At 43.3% G+C, this 18,626-nt stretch overlaps 1 protein-coding gene and 1 long non-coding RNA gene across 2 annotated transcripts; one reads left to right on the top strand and one right to left on the bottom strand.

Moving 5' to 3' along the window:
* Positions 1 to 2,431: 2,431 nt before the first annotated feature.
* On the bottom strand, positions 2,432 to 15,197 carry DACT2 (dishevelled binding antagonist of beta catenin 2). The gene is made up of 4 exons (XM_015858017.2): positions 14,690 to 15,197; positions 9,967 to 10,099; positions 8,252 to 8,539; positions 2,432 to 5,081 (listed from the first exon to the last, which is right to left on the bottom strand). Exons 1-4 carry the CDS (start codon positions 14,915 to 14,917, stop codon positions 3,286 to 3,288), a joined length of 2,445 nt encoding a protein of 814 aa, XP_015713503.1. The 5' UTR covers positions 14,918 to 15,197; the 3' UTR covers positions 2,432 to 3,285.
* On the top strand, positions 15,131 to 17,090 carry LOC116653188. The gene is made up of 3 exons (XR_004306653.1): positions 15,131 to 15,531; positions 16,613 to 16,726; positions 16,829 to 17,090. It is a non-coding gene; the product is annotated as an uncharacterized LOC116653188 (long non-coding RNA).
* Positions 17,091 to 18,626: the final 1,536 nt, after the last annotated feature.

Below are 18,626 nucleotides of genomic sequence, written 5' to 3'. Positions count from 1 at the left end.
TGCTGCGAAGCAACTGGATTTTGCAGATTGATTCTGATGGGGAAAGAAGATGGTGAATATTTCTGTTGTGTATTGCCACAACAACCAGCAAAGCGGAGCATCTCTGATTCTCACTATAAGGTTGCATATGAAGCTGAAAGCTGTTTGTATGATGTTCAGCATACACATATAAAATAATACTGCATCAAATTGTTTATAGTTTTGTGATTGTGTTTCAGATCTGTTTGTTTAATGGTGTATGTTCCTCAGTGCTGCCAGCAGTCAGCCCCCAGTCTTTGATGGACTGAGTACTGATAGGCCTCACCCTTTTATCTGGTTGTTATTAAAATCCTCAGTGTATGCACCACCAGAATAGACTAATTTTCATCAGTGAAGTGAACCACAGTCATATTTTTGGTGCCAGTCTTCCTCAAATATTTGGCCATCCAAGTTTTTGCATTGCCCTACTCCATGAGGGCTTTGGTCCCTTTCTGCAGCTGAGGAAAGCAATTAGTTTCCAAAGGGAAGTGCTAGGCAGAAGGTCCACTCTCCTGGAGTGATTGCACTGAAGTAGATCTGAGTGCTTTCCAAGGGACTTTGTGCTACCATATCTAGCACTGAGGGATGAAGCTCCTCAGAGACGGCTCACAAACAGTTCTCTATTTCACAATGAAAAGAGGGGAGCAAGGGGGCCAACACTGTCCCCAAAGCCACAAGCCTAGCTATTCCCAGAATGTCATGACCCAATGATGTCACTACACATGGTAAAATGGTGATACCTCAGCGCTTAATAGCATGTCTCCTGTGCAGCTGGGATTCTCCAGGTCTACAGGTTTGCTCCAGATCAAAGTGTGGGCACGCAATATTTCTGTCAAATCAGCTAGGGCATAGAATGATGAAGATCGTGCCAGCTTTTTACTTTTATGTTGGCTTTATGCTTGCTTTGGGAGGAGAGACATTATCTGACCTGGCAGAAGGTCTGAGCAGTGGAGGCAGTGATACCTCATCTGGCACAAAACCTGTCAGTACAAAATTAAGTCATCATTTTTCTTTATTTGAATTGGCAGTGTGCGTTCATTCTGGATCAGCACTTTCATCATGTGTCTGGCAGCATTTCTGACGGAGCATTAACATCTCTAAAGTGGGATTTACTGAGTTATGTGATCACAAACTTACTGTTTCAGCTTATTCTGATAAAAAGGCAGGGAGCTACTGGGTGGTGGTGTTTATCAGGTTTCAGAATGCTCCTACCCAGAACAGTTTTCTAGTTAGGAACAGTATTTCTTCCCCCACAAATAAAAACACCTCAAAAGTTCCCATCCATCCAGAAAGCCCCACCCCAGCATAGAAAACTCATGGATTAAGGTTCATATGCAACTTTTGACACACTCCCCCGAGCCAAACCTTTTGTGTAAATTGGAAAAAGAATCCTTTTGTAGTGCAGAAAGTCAACACAGCATAAATCACTGTTTTGTTTGATCTGTTGCTAGATGTGCCCAACAAGAGAACACCACCAGACTTGTGAAATTCTTCCATTAATCCTACTGGAGTAGCTATGTCCAAGTATTCTTCAGATCATAAAAAAACACTTAAACATATTCCACTGACTAAAATGTAATACTTCACTAGTCACACTAAGGATGGTGTTAGGCATTAGCTCCTAATATATGAGTTATTTTTGTGCCTCCTATTTCTATCTCTGTTTCCATAAATGATCTGTTAAAGAGTGGTTTAAAAACATAGTTTAGCTTCCATAAAAATAGAAGGCATTGTCTAAAAGTTTACTCTTGCAATAATTCTGTTTGTTAATGAATCCTTGTAGGAAACAAGCACTCTTTTACCACAGTTTCTGCTAAGCACTTGTCTTTTGTTTCAAACCCCTTACATTCTTGAATGAGGTAACGCCTACATCTCTTAGGCCAGGAATGTATTCAGATCGGGTACAGAAAAATAGAGGATAGAGGCGGAGGGAGAATACCTGGCTCTTTGTAAATACAGAATGAATTTCGGATCAGCTTCCAAATTCGTGTGAAAGAATTAGGACTGCTTGTCTGAATGCAAAATAATCACTTCATCAGTTTGTTAACTAATTTAAAGCTTCACATATGTGCCCTCAAGTCCACTCAAAATATGTTGCATGTACAAATGTGTCTTACAGTAAAACTGCATCAGTTTCAGCAAGACACTACTGTCCTCAATATAAAGTTTTCAAATTCACCATTTAGAAGCAGCTGCTGAAGTGTATGTTTCTTGACATGGAAGCTGAAGAGGATCCAGGTTCCTACAAAGCTGTAAGTGAACCTCTACAAAATAAAGAACCCCTCTGCACAATGATAACAAAAAGGCTCATCTGTTCCACCAGAGAACGCTCCTCTTGTGTGCCTCACACAGTGTCAGCATCTTACATTTCCCAGAACCTTTTGCTTTAGATGTAAAAGCCAGACAAGCAGAGTTTTCAAAAGTACATTAAATAATTTTTATTGAGTCTGCAATTTCAGGGACAAAGCCATAATCTTAGTCCCAGTTACCCACACACTGTTGTACCAAGCTCTCATATTCTTTCACTCATTCAATAAATGAACGATAACATGGAACATTAGTAAGAGGTGGAACTGAAAAAAAACACCCCTATACTCTGTTTTGAAAACAGACAAGTCTTATTCTCATCTGCAAACACACTGCCTTTAGCAATAACCATAGCATGTTTATACTGAAGGATAAACTGATTCTCCTGAAGTTCTGGAGATGAATAGGTACATGAATAGGTGTCCTGAAAGGAAGTAGAACTATGGAGAGCACTGAGAGCTTTTCCTTATCAGCAGAGTGAAAGGTAAGTGATAAATGCTGTTTTAGACTAGAAAGAATTACCCAGAAGAGGGAGGAACATTCCCAAATCTCCAACTGGAAAGAGCCCCTTAGGAGGCCTTTGTATCTGAGGCTTTTTTCTGTGTATATGGACAAGAGCCTCCATGCAAAATCTTATGGCAGAGGTTGTTTGGACATGTTGTCTCTTACTGACATTTTATTTTATCACGACGACCCTTCTGCATAGTTACAAAAAAAATCCAACAAAAAAAGGCATCACAATATATACGGATACGTATTTACAGAATAAATGGCAAAAGAGGAAATTAGATACAGTGACATTTATGTCCAGGCATTACCAAACAAAAAGGTCCCTTGTGCCGACTCAGAGGTTGTTCAAAGTTCGTTAAGCAAGTCCCTTTCTCTGCACATCGGTTCTCTTGTTTTGCAAATGAGAGCCAGCAGGATGTCTCAAGGCAAGAAACAGATGCTTGCTCTCCTTTAAACCATGGTCATAACCTTCAGAGAGGCAGGCTGGAATCTCCTAATCTTCTTCTTTAATGCCTTTGAAGCTTTGATGCGGCAGATTTTGGGCACTGGGGGAAGAGGCTTGGAAGAGGACTGGACAGTCCCCGGTTGTCTGACCGATCCTTCAGGCCAAATCAGCTCGCTTTCATCCCCCTCATCATAGTCAAGCGCAAGGCTGCTGCTGTTACTGCTGTCATCTGAATCACTTTCACTGGACTCACTGTCCCCAAAACGATTGGCTGTGAAATCGCTGACCTCTCCTTCGCTTGTTTCTGCGATGGTGGAGTGGAAGAGAGAGGCACACTCTGCTGAGTACTCAGAATGGTCTGATTCACTTTTGGCATAAGCTCCATGGTGATGACTCTTGGGGCGAGCCCTCATACTGACAGTGCGCAGGACACCGGCTCTCCTTGCTGGCGGCCTTGGTGCCCCTACACCAAAGCTACCAGAGAGGCTGGCCCCGTGGGTCTTGGCAGAGATCTCCACCGTGGACTGCCATTTGCGTTGCTTCTTCTTGTTGGCTGTGTCTTCACAAGGTGCTTCAAGGGAATAGAGTGTGTTGGCAGAAGCTCTGTAGAGCTCTGGCCTGGATGGCACATTAGGTAGCCTGACCTGCACAGGGAACAAGCTAGACTCTGAGCACGACCTGCCGGTCACATCACCAGAGTATGAAGGTCTCCGGGCAAGGCTCTTCGCTCCGTGTGGTCTGTGGGGCTGATTCCATTCAGCAGGCAGCCTGGCAGCGCCATGAGTCCCTCTCGCCTTTTCCACATAAAAGGTTTGCTTCCCAGGACGTAGTACCTTTTCACTGTTTCTCCTCTTTATCTTCACTGCCTTTGTTTTGGAGCTGGCAAACTTGACTCGGACTTGGTGGGATTCTGCAGGGACAAACTGAGCGTGGACAAACTCACCCCGTGCTGCTCGCTCCTGACCTCCAGCATTAGCCAATTTGGCACTGCCACATTTTTTGAGGGGCAACTTTTTAGGTGGGATGGCTTTAGCATTCCAAGTACAAAGGCTGGAGTCCTCCTGGCACAGCTGCGAGCATGATGAACTGTGCTCCGAACTGCTCTCCCTTGCTTCTGCCAGGGGAGAGCCCCTTGCTGCAGACTTGGCAGGATAACAACTATTCACAGCTGATGGTTCTGTGTCAGGGAAACCGGACGGCTGTTCTTCATTCACACAGTGCATGGCCTCCTGCAGCTTGGCACATTCCCCCTCCGGCAGCTCTCTCTGCAGCTTTCCTTCAGCTTTGTTACTTTCCAGAGAACTTGCTTGTTTTTCCAGCTGGCTACTGCTGCTGTTAATTTTCACTCCACCGGCACTGGGGGTTATAATGAGTCTCTGGTGCATTGTGGCTGGCTGGGTTTTTGTTGAAACCCGCTCACTGGCATCAGCTCGATTGTTCCCTTTGCATCTTGTCAGCTGCAGTAATTTATTGATGTAGCCCCCTGGCTTGGCTTCAGCGGTTGGCCTAGTCCTAATCAAGGTGGGACCTGTCACACTAGGCATGGGTTTGCTGGGTGAAGCCTGGAGGTCTGCTTCTGTGGATGTCCCCATTAGGGAGAAAAGGGGACTCTGTAAAGCCACTGCATGAAGGGGGCTTGGGTAAGGGTACACATCAATGCCATTCTTGGAGACCAAGTCATTCTGGAACTTGGGGTCCACGCTGAGCAAGTGCAAGTCTGCATGGCGCAGAGGCGATGAGGATTTGGGATCTGTCTCTTTCTGAAATCTAGCATCTGCTGGAATGAGTCTTTCCAAGTCACCTACACAGTGGATGAAAATAAATAACCTAATTAAATCACAGACAATTACACTCAAACTGGCTTATGTTAAAAACACTGTTTCAGAGGGATGTGCTTTTACTAAAATCAGTAGCATCAATGCAGAAAATAGTTTCAGCCCTCCAAGAATAGCAAATTATCTCAAAGCTTTGGCAAAACAAAGATTAGAGCACATTTTATCGTCGATGATAAAACTAATGGCTTTCCAGGAAATTTTAATTGTCCTACTTAGATGAAAGTAAATCTGTGTATATATAAAAATGATGTAGAATTTCACAGACCAACAGGAATACAACAACGACAAAAAGTTATTTTTATTACTCAGTAGAGGTGAAAAATGAATTCAGCAACCGTACAGCCTGAAGCTAAATGTCAAGTAAAATTATTCAATGTAACAAATAGTGATTTCTCATACTCTTTCCCCAGGATGGGATAAAGACATCCTGTGGTTAAATGACTTCTTAAAAAACTCTAACTCAGAAAGAAATTCCTGATATTTCCAGCACACAAAGAGTTAATGGTGTATGTGTGTGTGTGTGTGGTGTGTGTGGTTTTGTGCATACATATATAAATAAATAAGCAGTTATATTGTAATTCTAGCTTCTCCTCCAACCCTTCTATCATGTGTTTTGGAAGTACTAAACCAGCTGCTTTAGGAGGACTTTAACAGACACCAGGTTACAGTGCTTCTGAGCCTTTTTGTGGCTGGAAGCTGTATTGTCCTGCAGATTAGTGTGATGTGATTCTGCTTTTCTCCAGCCCAAAATCTAATGAAACTTCCTAACCGGATCTCTAATTTAATTTGCTATCATTGCCAGCCTCATGCCTTTCTCAAGTAACTTGTTTTAGACTCAGACTTCTTGGAACATTTAATTCTAGAAATAAGCATTCAGAGTTTTTACTGTAAGGCAGAAAATTGGGACTGCTGTAATTCTGTGTGTGGATTTTTAGTAAGTCTACCTCAAGTACACAGAAAAATGGACTAAGAAATCTTATTTTGACATAAAAGATATCTAAGTTATGTTTGACTGCTGCACCTTCCTCTTAGGAGCATTTCCTATTCTGTGAGAACCAGGTTGTGTTTCAGGAGCAGGACTGCTCCATATGGATAAGTCTGCCAGTAGAATGCTATGGTGGTGTGTCACCTCCGGTTCTAAGAGTGCTGGAACTATCTGCAGTTAGCTTGGATTTCTTGGTACGGCAGTACAGACTGCACTGCAAACAAATTCTAAGCTAGCTAATTTCCTGGCTGCTGATTTGTGCTGCCATGAAAGCTGAGCATTACATCCAAACAGATATTTCAGTTACAGTCACTACTTCTGTCCTGTTAGAGGAAGCTTCTGGAAGAATTAAAATCTGGAGTTTTCTGCAGTGTTCTACCTAAAGTGCTCTCAAATCTGCTACAGCAAAGATCAGGATGACGACATCTCACACAATATAATTACATAAGGAACATTCTTTAGGAATGCTTTTTACATTCTGTGCAGCATAGAATTTCCACAGAAAGGTTGTTTGTTCTACCACGAATTGATTTTTCCTCAGCATTACATTAAATGGGAAGGCAAAACTCAAACACATTCTAGCTCAAACAGAGCATGACTTTGTGTAACAGAAATCCAGACTCATTACAGTGAGATGAGAAAGCATCAGGATCACAAGCTTTTCACAAGAATAACTTATTCCACTACAAAGTGAACAGCTATGTTAAAATTCAAAGAAGTGACTCAGCACTGCAAACAAACCAGGAAAGCTGTGCTTGTGGTATCTTAGCAAGCTTTCCTGCTGTCACTGAAAGAATGGGCAACCTGTTTGTACCTGTAGTTACCAGTGGGGGCAAGCTAAGGACAGGAAAAGAGATTTCTTCCAATTTCCAAATGATGCTTTTCTGAAGTAACATCCTGACTCACTTCTCTGAAACATGGTCAACTTTGCAGGAACTCTTTTTTCAAGACAAGATGGAAGCAACAATTCCACTACTTATGGTTCTCATGTTTAAAGAAAGAAGAGGTCCTACCCAGGAAGAAGGGAGTAGGAGGCAGGAAAGAAGGAGAACTACAGGAGGTCTGTATCCTCACCTTGCCCCCATTAACGTCAACTACCCCTTTTTCTACTGGCCCAGTTCCATATCCAAAACTCATACAAAGCCCCATTTGCTAAGAATAAAGTGTTGCAACAGCAAGTCTGCAATCTAAACATGGAAGGCATTGACCATTAAGACTAGCTCCACTCATTAGGATCTGAAAAGACTTGAGAAGATTGTGCTTCTGTGTTGCAGTTTAAAAATCACAGGGCCGTTGTACCTGAAAAGATACTGTCTATGGCTTCACTAATTCTGTAATGGAACTGCCTCACATCTGGTTGGGTCAGTTTAAGAACTACTCTAACACAAGGCTGTTCTGAGGCCATGCAAGGACTCAAAGTGAAAAGTAATGTGATGCCACTTAATGACTCAGTAAACAAGAGAATCAGAACATTACCATGTTCATCCATTACATTTAAAAGTGTGATATAAATTCATAATCGATCCAGAATTAGGGTCAAGTCTGTTTTCTAGATGGTTAATTAACAGTTGGTGTTTGTTATCCCTAACTGTACATAGTAAATTATGAAAAAGAATATTGCAAATCCATGTTAGTTTCAATAAATATGGCCAGGAAAAAGAGTCTTATCATACTCATTTTATAACACATTAAGAACACAGACATTAAGTCTAGAGATGGCTATTTCTCTTACAATTTGCAGTAAAATCTTTCTTGGTAAAACCTGACAACTCTAATACTGAATTCACTTCATACTATTCATAAACCCTGTACTTTCACACAACGCATTTAAAATACACAATTTTTCTAATTTCAGAAGCAGGTAAATTAAAAAGTTATCTAGAAATTCATTACAATTTTACCTCATGCACTTAAGATACTTTTCTACCTCTAACTGCATATGACTTTGTATTCGTTTAAAAGTATCCAAGTATGAGGCAAGTGAAAGTGGTGCATTAAATGGCTTGGCTCCGTGGTTTCAATTAATTCTTACTTTGTGTATTTAAAAAGAGTGCTTTATATTGATTACACTAGTGGTTGTATATTGCTCTAAGAGTAATAATGAGGACTTTGACCTTCTCTTGAATGAGTACCAGTTCTGCAATTGATTACCTGTGGAAACTGGCCTCGGTCTGGACCTGGCAGGAGTCCCAGAAACGTCTGTGCTTGCTGTAATTCGACATCCATCGCTGACATAGGTTCCCTGCTGTTGGAAGCTGGTGTTGTGCACAGTAGTTTCATCTGCAGACTTGGGTCGGTAATCAAACACACTGAGCCTCGCTTTAGGGTGTTGAGAGCTGGGCAAGAGACTGGTGTGGGAGGAGGAGATGGACTCACTGTACACGGAGGTACAAGAATTGGAGAGTGAGCAAGAACCACCATCGCTCAGGTCATAGAAGCCTGCAGAGTTTAAATAAATAAGAAAACATTTCTGAATTACAGTAACTAAGTGGAAGAAACAGAGAAGATAAATCTCCATTTGCTGTTTGCCATAGATCTAAATTTGTGGTCATTTATTTGGATATATTTTGCAAAGGCATACTCCCGATCAGTTAAGTTTTATTGGGCTTCTGCTTTACTTTGGCCCTGAGCCAGCTCAGCATGGATATGCACATTTAATTCTGAGGGTGAGATGGGGTTAAGTGTAGCACCATAATTCTCCGTTCCTCATTGCAGAATGTCTTTGGTGTATACTATGCAACTGGTGTAAAACAGGACCATCATACACTGTTGTAACCTGTGGTAGGTGCGTACAGGCAGTGTTTGCTGAGGAAAGTAGATGAAAACTAGCCTGTGCTTAGGTAAAACAAATAGCAAAGAATGCGCTTTGCTTTCCAACTGTGTTTGTGCCTAAGTGTTCAACTCCTGAACACTCCTGACACTCACAGAAACTTGCATGCTTTACAGCTACAGCAAGTATTATCCTGCAAATCCATATGCATACCCATATCAATATAAAATGCATGATTGAAAACTATTGGAAGAACTAGTTAGTGGTAATAGTCTTCATTTCTGCTCAGCTGTTTGTAACACTTCAGGAAAGTATTAATATTTAATGTTTACATACGGATCAGGCATTACAAGATTTTCCCACATAATGAAAGCTTTCAAGAGTTAAAAAAAAATCTTTCCTTGTCTCAGTGAAGACTAAAGGCTTTTCAAAGTTCTGTTTAAGAGGTATTCTCACTGTCACAGACCAGATAACAGAAACTGGTTTTCACAGACATTCCAGTTATAGAAGACTGAGGACCAGCTCTCCACGTGAATCAGACCAGAAACCTGAAACTGTCTGTTTCTCTGTCTGTGAAAACTTGAGTCATCGAACTGCTGGGTTGCATTTTTCTGTGTCTTTTAATAAAGGTGTTTCATTTTTCTATAAATGATGAAACATTCATTAGTGGTAGTGATCTTCAAGGCTTCAGTTAGGTTCAAGATGTTGTATATTCAAGCAAAGTACTGATTTGGCTGTTGGTCTTCTTCTTTTATATACTAAGTACTCCAGCCACTTTGCCATTCTCCACTGGTAATGAATAAACAAATCTGTATCTTTCTTCTACTTCTATTCGTGGATATCTTTTTTTTTTTTAATTAAATCAAAAATTTCCATTAAAAAGTACTGTTGAGTCAAACAGCTTTTGCCAAGTAAATTCACTTTTCAGGAAATTTCCCATCACCTCTGTGTGTGCACTCTATACCAGATCATAACCCTCCACCTGAGCCCCGGGGTACCCTTTCTGACCAGAACAAAAAGAGTTCTGGCTCAGCAGTTGACATCTCAGTTCTACCCATACCACATCCCTGGGAATAAATGACCAAGTGCACATTACCTGAGCTGGGGCGGCTGTCGCTGTCCAAGTATTCACTGGAGGTCTTACTGACATCCAGTTTCAGCTCACTTATTCGCTGGTCAAGCTGATCCAGGTGGCTTTTCAGACCGACATCCTGTCTCCTCAAGCGAGACTGTTCATAAATCAAGAAAAGAAGGAGGAAATGAAGAATAATCACAGTTAGCATCTCGGCAGAAAAACATGAATTCAGGCCATCTGTGCTGGACAGATACTGAGCTCAAAGTATTTTGCTTAGCTAGGGACTGTTGCAATTGGCTCTCTGTTGTACGAGTGCCATAATGGGCAAGCACAATATGCTTTGTATCTCAGCATATACTGCCTTCTGCCCAGCTGAACATTTTCTCATAATTTATCATTTTGAATGTACTATTTTAACCTTTTTTGTTTCTTTTCTTTGTTTATTATACCTATGGCAGGGACTGTATCACTAAGCAGGATGACAGTCTTTTCACTAATTAACATATGATGTATGTACTGCATTTTGCTGTACGCTGCCTCTGGGCAGTGGGTGAGATAAACACTTTGAATTGCCTGAAAAAACTCTAAGATACTTTCTGATGAAAGGAAATTACTGTGCATAGGTACATATTCTACTAGCACAGGAAGTACAGTCAGCATACTGAATTCTGCAGAACACTTACTCTGATGATATTTCCTTATAGTAAAAAGAGCACGTTACACAAACTGTGCCATCTATGTTGCTGAAAAATTCGCTTGCACATCTCATGGCTATTTACTTCCACACATTTTATTCAAGGAGAAGTTAGCATTTGAATTCTGCTGTGAAAGTGACTGTATTTAAAATAAGCGATGTCTCAACCTTGAAAATAATCCTTCATAAGCCCACATTGTGGCCCATTGCCTACTGCAGTCCCTGACCAGGCTGATCTGAAATAACAGCTCCTGTAGTTGCTTCCCCAACACTCATGCAGTCAGCTTAGTGGGGCAGATGGCCAATCATTAGGGTACCAGCCAAAGAACTACAGTTGGTTTCTGTCAAACTTCTCACATGGCACCTGGCAAATTATCTAACCCCAGACGCTATTTAGGCGGCTTATAATTATATCATGCCTAGCCATGCATCCTACAGCACTCTATAGAAAGGTAGTCTCTTGAAGTTGGTCGTAAAACAGTGCTCATAACCTCCGTAAGGCCAGGTTTCCATTCAGTAATGGCAAGAAAAACATTCTTCTTGAAACGCTCTTGAAAAGGAACCTTCTCTATGAGTACATTTCGCATTTAAAAGTGTAAAGGGCAGGTTTAGCAGCATTTCCTTTATAAATAAATAAATATGCGGGCCCCTGAAAGTATCCACAAAATTAAAGAACGTGCAGAAAATGAAAATCAGTAGGTACGTATTTTCACCTCCACTTTCCTTATGTTATGATTACTCAGCTTTTAAGATTTGCATTTTTAGGTTTCTCCCCAGATACAAACAGAAGAGACAAGGAAAGCAAAGATCCTGTGGTAATCAGTAAATGATTAGAAACTGAGACTCAAACAAAAGGCAAAAAGTAGGTGTCCTGAGTTTCACAAGGTTGCTGATGCTGAGGAAAAAAAACTAAGAAAGTATTTTTTTTTGCACGGTGTTACAGAGAAGTAGAAAACACAACAGACACAAGAAATAGAGTTCCTTTCTGTTAGTGTTGCACGTCTAGAAATGTTTGTGCTTGACAAGTTTGTTACTGTTTCGTAGGAAAACAGGTGGTGATTTTCACACTTCCTGTTTCACATAAACAGAAGGAAGACCGGGATAAAAAAAGGAGATTTTCTATCCCATCTACATGATGAATGTATGATCTCCTCAATACTTCTTTATTTCCTTTATGGCAAAAAAGCAAAAACATGCCATGCCTCCTTCAATCCCACCTACTCAGGAAATCATGGCTGGAATTAATTGCTTAATGATTAATGTTTTGCCAGCCAATCCTTCAGTCTGTGGTTTCTGATTAATGACGGAGAGGCCACAAGGCTCTCAGGTATTCAAAGATTATTTATTATACCTCCAGGTTGTGTCTGCGCTTTCACAGCATTTTAACCAACACACATGATTTACATCATCATCTTTAACCCTTTTATGGTGTCTCACACCACTGGGTTTTCATGTTTCTGGCAGACTTCGTAGCTTTGATCTTTCAGTTAACTCCTTCTGCGCTCCAAGACAAGAAGTACTTCTCACACTGGTTGGATGAGGACAACTTTTCCAGTGCGTTGCTTGAGGTTGTTATTGTTCTAATAACTACTCAAAGCATCACCCCAAACAATAAACTCTAAACACACTTTCTCAATTCACAATACGAATTTTATATGAGGCAAATCCTGGCAGGTGAAACCATCTGTTTGCTTTGGGCAACACAGATGTGAAGACTTCTGCGCACTGTACAATGCAGAATCAGCCTTTTCAAATCAGTCTGTACTGTTGATGGACTGCAGTTCTGGGGAGCCAAACAGAAATACTGTATGCTGCTGCCTTAGGTGTCTGCCTACTTAATGAAAGTGTCACGGACTTCTTTCTTTGTATTGTCTGAATTTATTTGCATCTCTTCTTTCTCCTGGGGGGTCACTATTATAGAGTTTGGCCAAGAGACTAGCTTAGCACCTTTGGGATCATTAATGGCATCACAGCCACTTCTTTTCCCAGTCTTTACTACACATAACCACAGTATATTGCAGCTATCAGAAGAGCCCCTGGGCACCAGAAAAAGAGCCATTTGCTAGGGCAAAATAACCAGTGATTGCTGGGGCTGCAGAAAGCTTGTGGCCTTGCTGCTTAAGGCAAACATCTGGATAAGCGAGCTGCTGAGGAAGAGACTGGGATGCTGGAGAGACATCCACAAATGGTTCCTTAAGCATTTGATGGCTCCGCTCCATCTGCTCCTGCTGGTAGCACTCACCTCCTCAGGAAACTTCTGTGCCTGACTCTTCAGGAAGCCTCTGTGCTTTAGTTTCTTAACTTCCCATCATAGGAGAAGCCTGGACTGACTCTTACTGATCTTGTATCCTCTGCTTCTAATTAGAAGCCTTGAGCCAGCCTCAGTTGATAAAATTTCCCCATTTTATGTTACAAGAACCAAACTTTTGATGAATTCAGCTACCACCACACAAAAGCCCAGGGCTGCAACCCTACTTGAAACTTGGATCAAGATACAATGCAAGGCAAAACGATGTTTACATTGTTAATGAGTTTCTCAATTTGAAAGCTTATAGAGCCGTGATCACATACTTCACTGTCCCTGGGCCAAGAACAACAACAATGAAGACATAACACTCCTGGAGCGATGCTGTGCTTTGCATTCCCTGTTGCTTTTAGTTTTAAATTCATTTCCTGCAATCGTGAACCAAATTTTCAAAGGGTTTGACTGCAACATGCTGACCACAAGGCACAAAGGAACTTCTTTCAGCCTGTGGCCTCAGTTCCTAGGATCTGTGGACAACTAACAGTTCTCGGAAGTCCACGTTTTCACTTATGCTTATTTTAGTGTAATGCAAAGCTGAGGTCTGCACCTCTACTTAAATACACGGCTGCGATTTTCAGGGAGAAAAACAACAATAGAAGGCTACCGAGATGCCAGACTGGAAGGCTTCCAGCAGCCACAAGTCAATCGGAAGTGCTTTGTACAACAACCTCAGGCATTCACACGTAACCACAGCTTTGTGGAAGAACCTGTCCCTGATGCTGTTGTGAATGGCCCCACTCAAGTGTTACCACTGCTTCCCTCCCTAGCACCCCCAGAAAGTGTTTTTTCCATATTGCACTGGTATGTACTTCCGAAACCACCCCTCTCCAGCACCAATATACTCTCGCCCTCTGAATTGTGCAGGCCCAAGGGAATATTTATTCCATTTTATCGTCTAGTTTCTCCCATGCCCTTGAAACCCTTCTCAAGTGCCAGTGAAGTAACAGCATCATAGAATCATTAAGGTTGCAAAAGACCTCCAAGATCACCTAGCCCTGACAGGATAATCTTCTATTTTCAGATCTTATGTGAAAAATACATAAACAAATGAGTAATTAAAGCACAACAGCTGACATTAAAAAGAAAAAACCAACAATAAATAACCACTTTGGTCAGAGGTCATTGGGTGTTTCTGTTAACCCAGCGGCCCCAGACGGGCAATAAATACTTTCAGTTCTTTTATTCTTTTTGTTAAACATGTGTATGGAGTCATTAGTTAACGTGATGTATGACAGGTAATCAGGCGGCGGCAGCCCACTCATCCTGCGGTTTTTCACTTTAATCACGACAGGGCCTCTACCCTGCTCTCACATCTGGCGGCCCCAAGGTCTGAGCCAACCTTCACCCCGGCTGCCGCCTGATAGAGCTGCGATAGCAGTGAGCATCCTTGCCGTGTTCACACCTGGCTGACAGCTGACATCAAGCCTTGCACCAAACACCGAGAGGGCTCTGCACTGAGATTACCGAGGTGAGCAATTGCCCACCTCGGAGATTAAATCTCCGACTGCTGTTTCACTTTGGAAACTCACGCTGCAGCGGCGCTCCGCTCCCTCCTCTCATCTCATCTCCTCCGCATCCAGCAGCGCGCCCGGCCCCGCGCAACGCCGGCTGCAGGCTCCCTGCAGCGCCCGCCCTAAGCGGAGCCGCTGCCGACACCGCGCCCAGGTGCGCCCGGCCGCTATAAGGCACGGTTCCCCGCGAGTTCCGAGGGATAGAATCGTAGCGGGGTTGTTTGTGTCTCTTACCAGCTGTTCCTTGAGGGCGGTGAGGGTCGCTTCCAGCCGGAGCTCCTTGCTGTGAGTGCGCAGGGGCTGCTCGCCTTCGCCCGCCGGCATAGCCAGGGCGGCCCGCACCAGCTCCCGCTGCTGCTCCCGCAGCACCTGGAGCTCCTGGAGGCCGGCCAGGGCCGCCTGCAGCCGTTCGCCCACCCGGCCGCGATCCCAGCCGCCCGCCCGCGGGGCGCCCAGCAGCATCCTCAGCGCTGGGCCGCGGCCCCGGCCATGGCAATGAGACGGCGGGGAGGCGGCGGGGCTGGTCCCGCTTCGGGCCGTGCCTGCGGCCAGGGCCGCTCGCACCGCTCCGCGGCTCACGGAGGAGCGAGTGCAGCGGGTCCGCGGCGGCTCCTGCGGTTTTGGAGGAGAGGTGGGGAAGGGGGAGGGAGCGAGGGAGGAGGCAGGGAAAGGAATTGGGCTGCAGCGCCGGGGCTACCTCTTGGGGTGGATACGGCTGGAGAGGAGCCAGAGCCCGTGCGCTGCCTCCTCCCAGCACGGGGCGGCTCCTGCTGCCTGCTCCTACCCCTGCCCCGGGGGCAGCCCGAGCCTCGGTCCCCTCCCGGCGGCGGGGAAGGGCAGGGCGTCCTCACTTCGTCCTCGGGAGAGAGCTGATGAGGAGCTGGGGAGCGCCGGACAGAGCACCGTGCCGAAAGTACAGCAGTCTGCACAGCTGGAGAGCAGCAGTGTCTCCCTGTGTCCTAGAAGAACGTGCTCGCTGCATGGGGACGTTTACTGCTCAGAGCGTCTCTGAAAACGCCAGTGTTTCTTGCCACCCTTCAGGCTCTTCTGATCCTGGCTGAGCCCTGCCGGTCAAGGTCTGGTCTGGTTTGCCTCTCAGCAGTTCTACAGTGTGTGCCCGAGACTGAAGTCAGTATGAAAATAGTGTGAGCATATTAGTGTGGTGAGAGCTCTCAGGTATAAAATTTCACTTACAAAATGTATGGTACTTATAACTCCATTCCTTCCCCTGTTTGTTAATGCTTTCATGTTAGGCACACACACAGGATTGGCACACATCTCCTTGCTCTCTAGAAACCAACCTGACTGTGTTACCTAATCACAGGCACTTGCTATGTAGTATTGAATCTTTAGTCATTTCTTTAGGATCCTAACAAATATCTATTTTGTGGGTTCAGTGTGTCTCTCAGCCTCCCAAAAAGTCACTTTGAGGGCTCAGAATTTATTTTAAATGGGTTCTGGAAAATGTTTGGTCATGGAAATCCAAGTCTGTGGAGCTGTTTCTACTAAGAGATGCTACCAAGACAGGCAGCTGTAGTTACTTAGGAGGCAATGGGTTAGCAGGCATCAAAGCCTGTGTAGGTAGCTTATTGTGAAGCAAAGGAGAAAAGAATCCCTGATACCAAAAGCCTGGTGAACATAGTGGGGACTACATGGTGTTCTGTTGGCTACCCTGAAACAGGAAGCATTTGAATCCCACAGAACCTCAAATCACTGTGTTACATTCAAGGAGATTCTAATAATTTCAGGAAGGTGTGTACTGCAAAGCTATGAATGCCACGTATATAACCTATCTGCCTGTGGTTATCCCATTTTAGCCCTTTGATGTGTCCCGAAAAGTTAGCATACTTTAATTTGAATGCCACTTGAATTTGCACTGGAATATGAGTTGAGCCTGTTGCTCTGTCAGTTGTTCTCCAAGTAGTCTTTGAATACCATGTGTGGGTGGCCATTTCCTCCTCCAAGACTACAGCCAACCTAGCTTTCCTGGCAGCAGGCCCTAGCTGTAGAATTGCCAGAAGCACTAGTGCAATGTGAAAACCATCTCCTGCTCGGAGGCCAAATTATTGATGTGTTTGTTCACTGAATCCCATGAAATATGTTATATGGCAGTGTCAGTAAGACCAAGCCTTGCCTTTACTATGTTGCTTTTTACAGATTTCATGGAGCTTAATGGTCTGGGAGCTGCATTTGTCCTACAAAGTTGTTCTACTTCTGAAGGTGTTCGGTGAGATCCTATTCTGACAAGTTTTAGCTGGAACTCATGAAGAGGTATGACTGACAGTCACAGCCCTGAGGTGCTTGGCTAAAGTTTTTATAAAGAATAAGTATGAATGACGTAATGTGTTTTGTGGCTTTGTTTTTTCCTCCTAGTTCATCTTGCTGAAATCCCTTATGCAGAGAAATGCCTCAAAGGACTCAATCTATAAGGTGGGAAGAAAAACTGGCTGCAAAAATGAGATGGTTCTGAAGGTGCTGGCAAAAGAGAGCATAAAATGCTGCCTCCGGACAGGTGGAGGGTGGCAAACTACCAGCTGTGTCCCTCATGTGACTAGAATCTTGCAAAATAGCATTCCAGGTATAAGGAGCTGAAGCATTTTCTAAATCACTTGGCTTGGAGTTTGTTTAAACAGACATGCAGCACAGTTTCTTGTTTTATTCAAACTGTATTTTAGCATGTCCAATACAAGTTACACAAATACCAGTTAGTGTATGGGTGTCCAACGTTTGTTTTGCCTGGGCTTCATTGGGTGAGGAAGAATCACCTTGGGCCTTTATCAAAACTGAAAGCACGGTTTAGCCAATGTATCCAAATGCTTAAAATTATTTGCTGTATCTTTAGTTGGCACTACTAATGATGGTGTGAGGCAGGGACTGGCTGTATTGCAAGCTGTGCTGGGCTCACTGTGTGGGCCATGAGTTGGGCATACCTGGTTAGTATATACTTGCTAGGTGAATTATATACTTTGAGGTCATATATCTTTTTTTCTTTTCCTCCTTCGCTTGCAGAGAACTATTATCTTTTTGTTTTTCATTTTCTTTCATCTTCTTTTCCTTTTTTTTAATGTTTTCATATATTAAGTTCCAAATAGGCTATATCACAGCAGTATCTTTATTCTAATCAGATTCCTGATTATCCCCTGTGTTGTACTGATTACTTCACCAGAACTCTTGATATCGCCTAATCTTTTCAGATAACTCCACAAATAGCTTGTGCTATCTGACTTCTGGGAGGAAAGAGTAAAAGGTGTGAATTGCCCTCAAGTTTAAAACTATGAGATTAACTGGGGCAACAGTAGTCATAAAGGTGCTGAGGCTGCCCAGAGAAGCTGTGGATGCCCCCATCCCTGGAGGTGTTCAGAGCCAGGTTGGATGGGGCCCTGGGCAGCCTGTTGTGGTGGGTGGCTGCTCACAGCAGGGGGTTGGAACGATATAGGCTTTAGGGTTTTTCCAACCCAAGCCATCGTGTGATTCTATGATAGTAGTGAACTCTATGATAGTCTCCTTTTCTCCATATGTGGATTCTGAAGTCATCACATAAACTTGTATTTTAAGAGAGAGCTGAACTAAAGGTTGAATTAAATGATTGTGGAATCAAACACCAAAACAGTAAGAAATAATAGTTTATCTGCATAATCTTACTCTGGGCCCTGGTTTTTATGACACAGTTGCTCACTGTTCTTCTACCAGTCTATTTCTCATGCTGTGTATAGAATGAAAGTTGTGTATTGAGCGGGTGACTATTCCACATCTTGTTGTCTCATGCTCCAGCCTCATGCCTTATTTACTGCAGATTACTGAAGCTGCTTAGCATTCTAACTTACAAGTACCTTATGCTAGGAACTAATGCTGTCTTTACAACATCCCAAAAGGTGTGCAGGTTTTTGTTGTTGTTTTCTAGGAGGGGACCTGAGGCACTGCATTTCATTTCAGAGATGCTCATTTTGGTGCCCATTAGACATGCCTTTGGCCTGATTTTTCAGACTACTTAGTATTATATTGTTTATATATGTCTGTTCAATTGGTTCAAGGAGAGCTGTCTTTTTCTTTAGTTGCAGTTTTGAACACTCAGTACTTAGGTAAACTGAAAATAGGGTATTTTTGTTTGAATTCCTAGAAAAATGAGGAACACAATTAGTGCTGCTCTTATGAAGTCAGCTTGGGTGTGCCC

The sequence above is a fragment of the Coturnix japonica genome, chromosome 3 (genome assembly GCF_001577835.2).
Source record: "Coturnix japonica isolate 7356 chromosome 3, Coturnix japonica 2.1, whole genome shotgun sequence".
Classification (NCBI taxonomy): Eukaryota; Metazoa; Chordata; class Aves; order Galliformes; family Phasianidae; genus Coturnix; species Coturnix japonica.
This window is presented reverse-complemented; position numbering and strand designations above follow the sequence as displayed.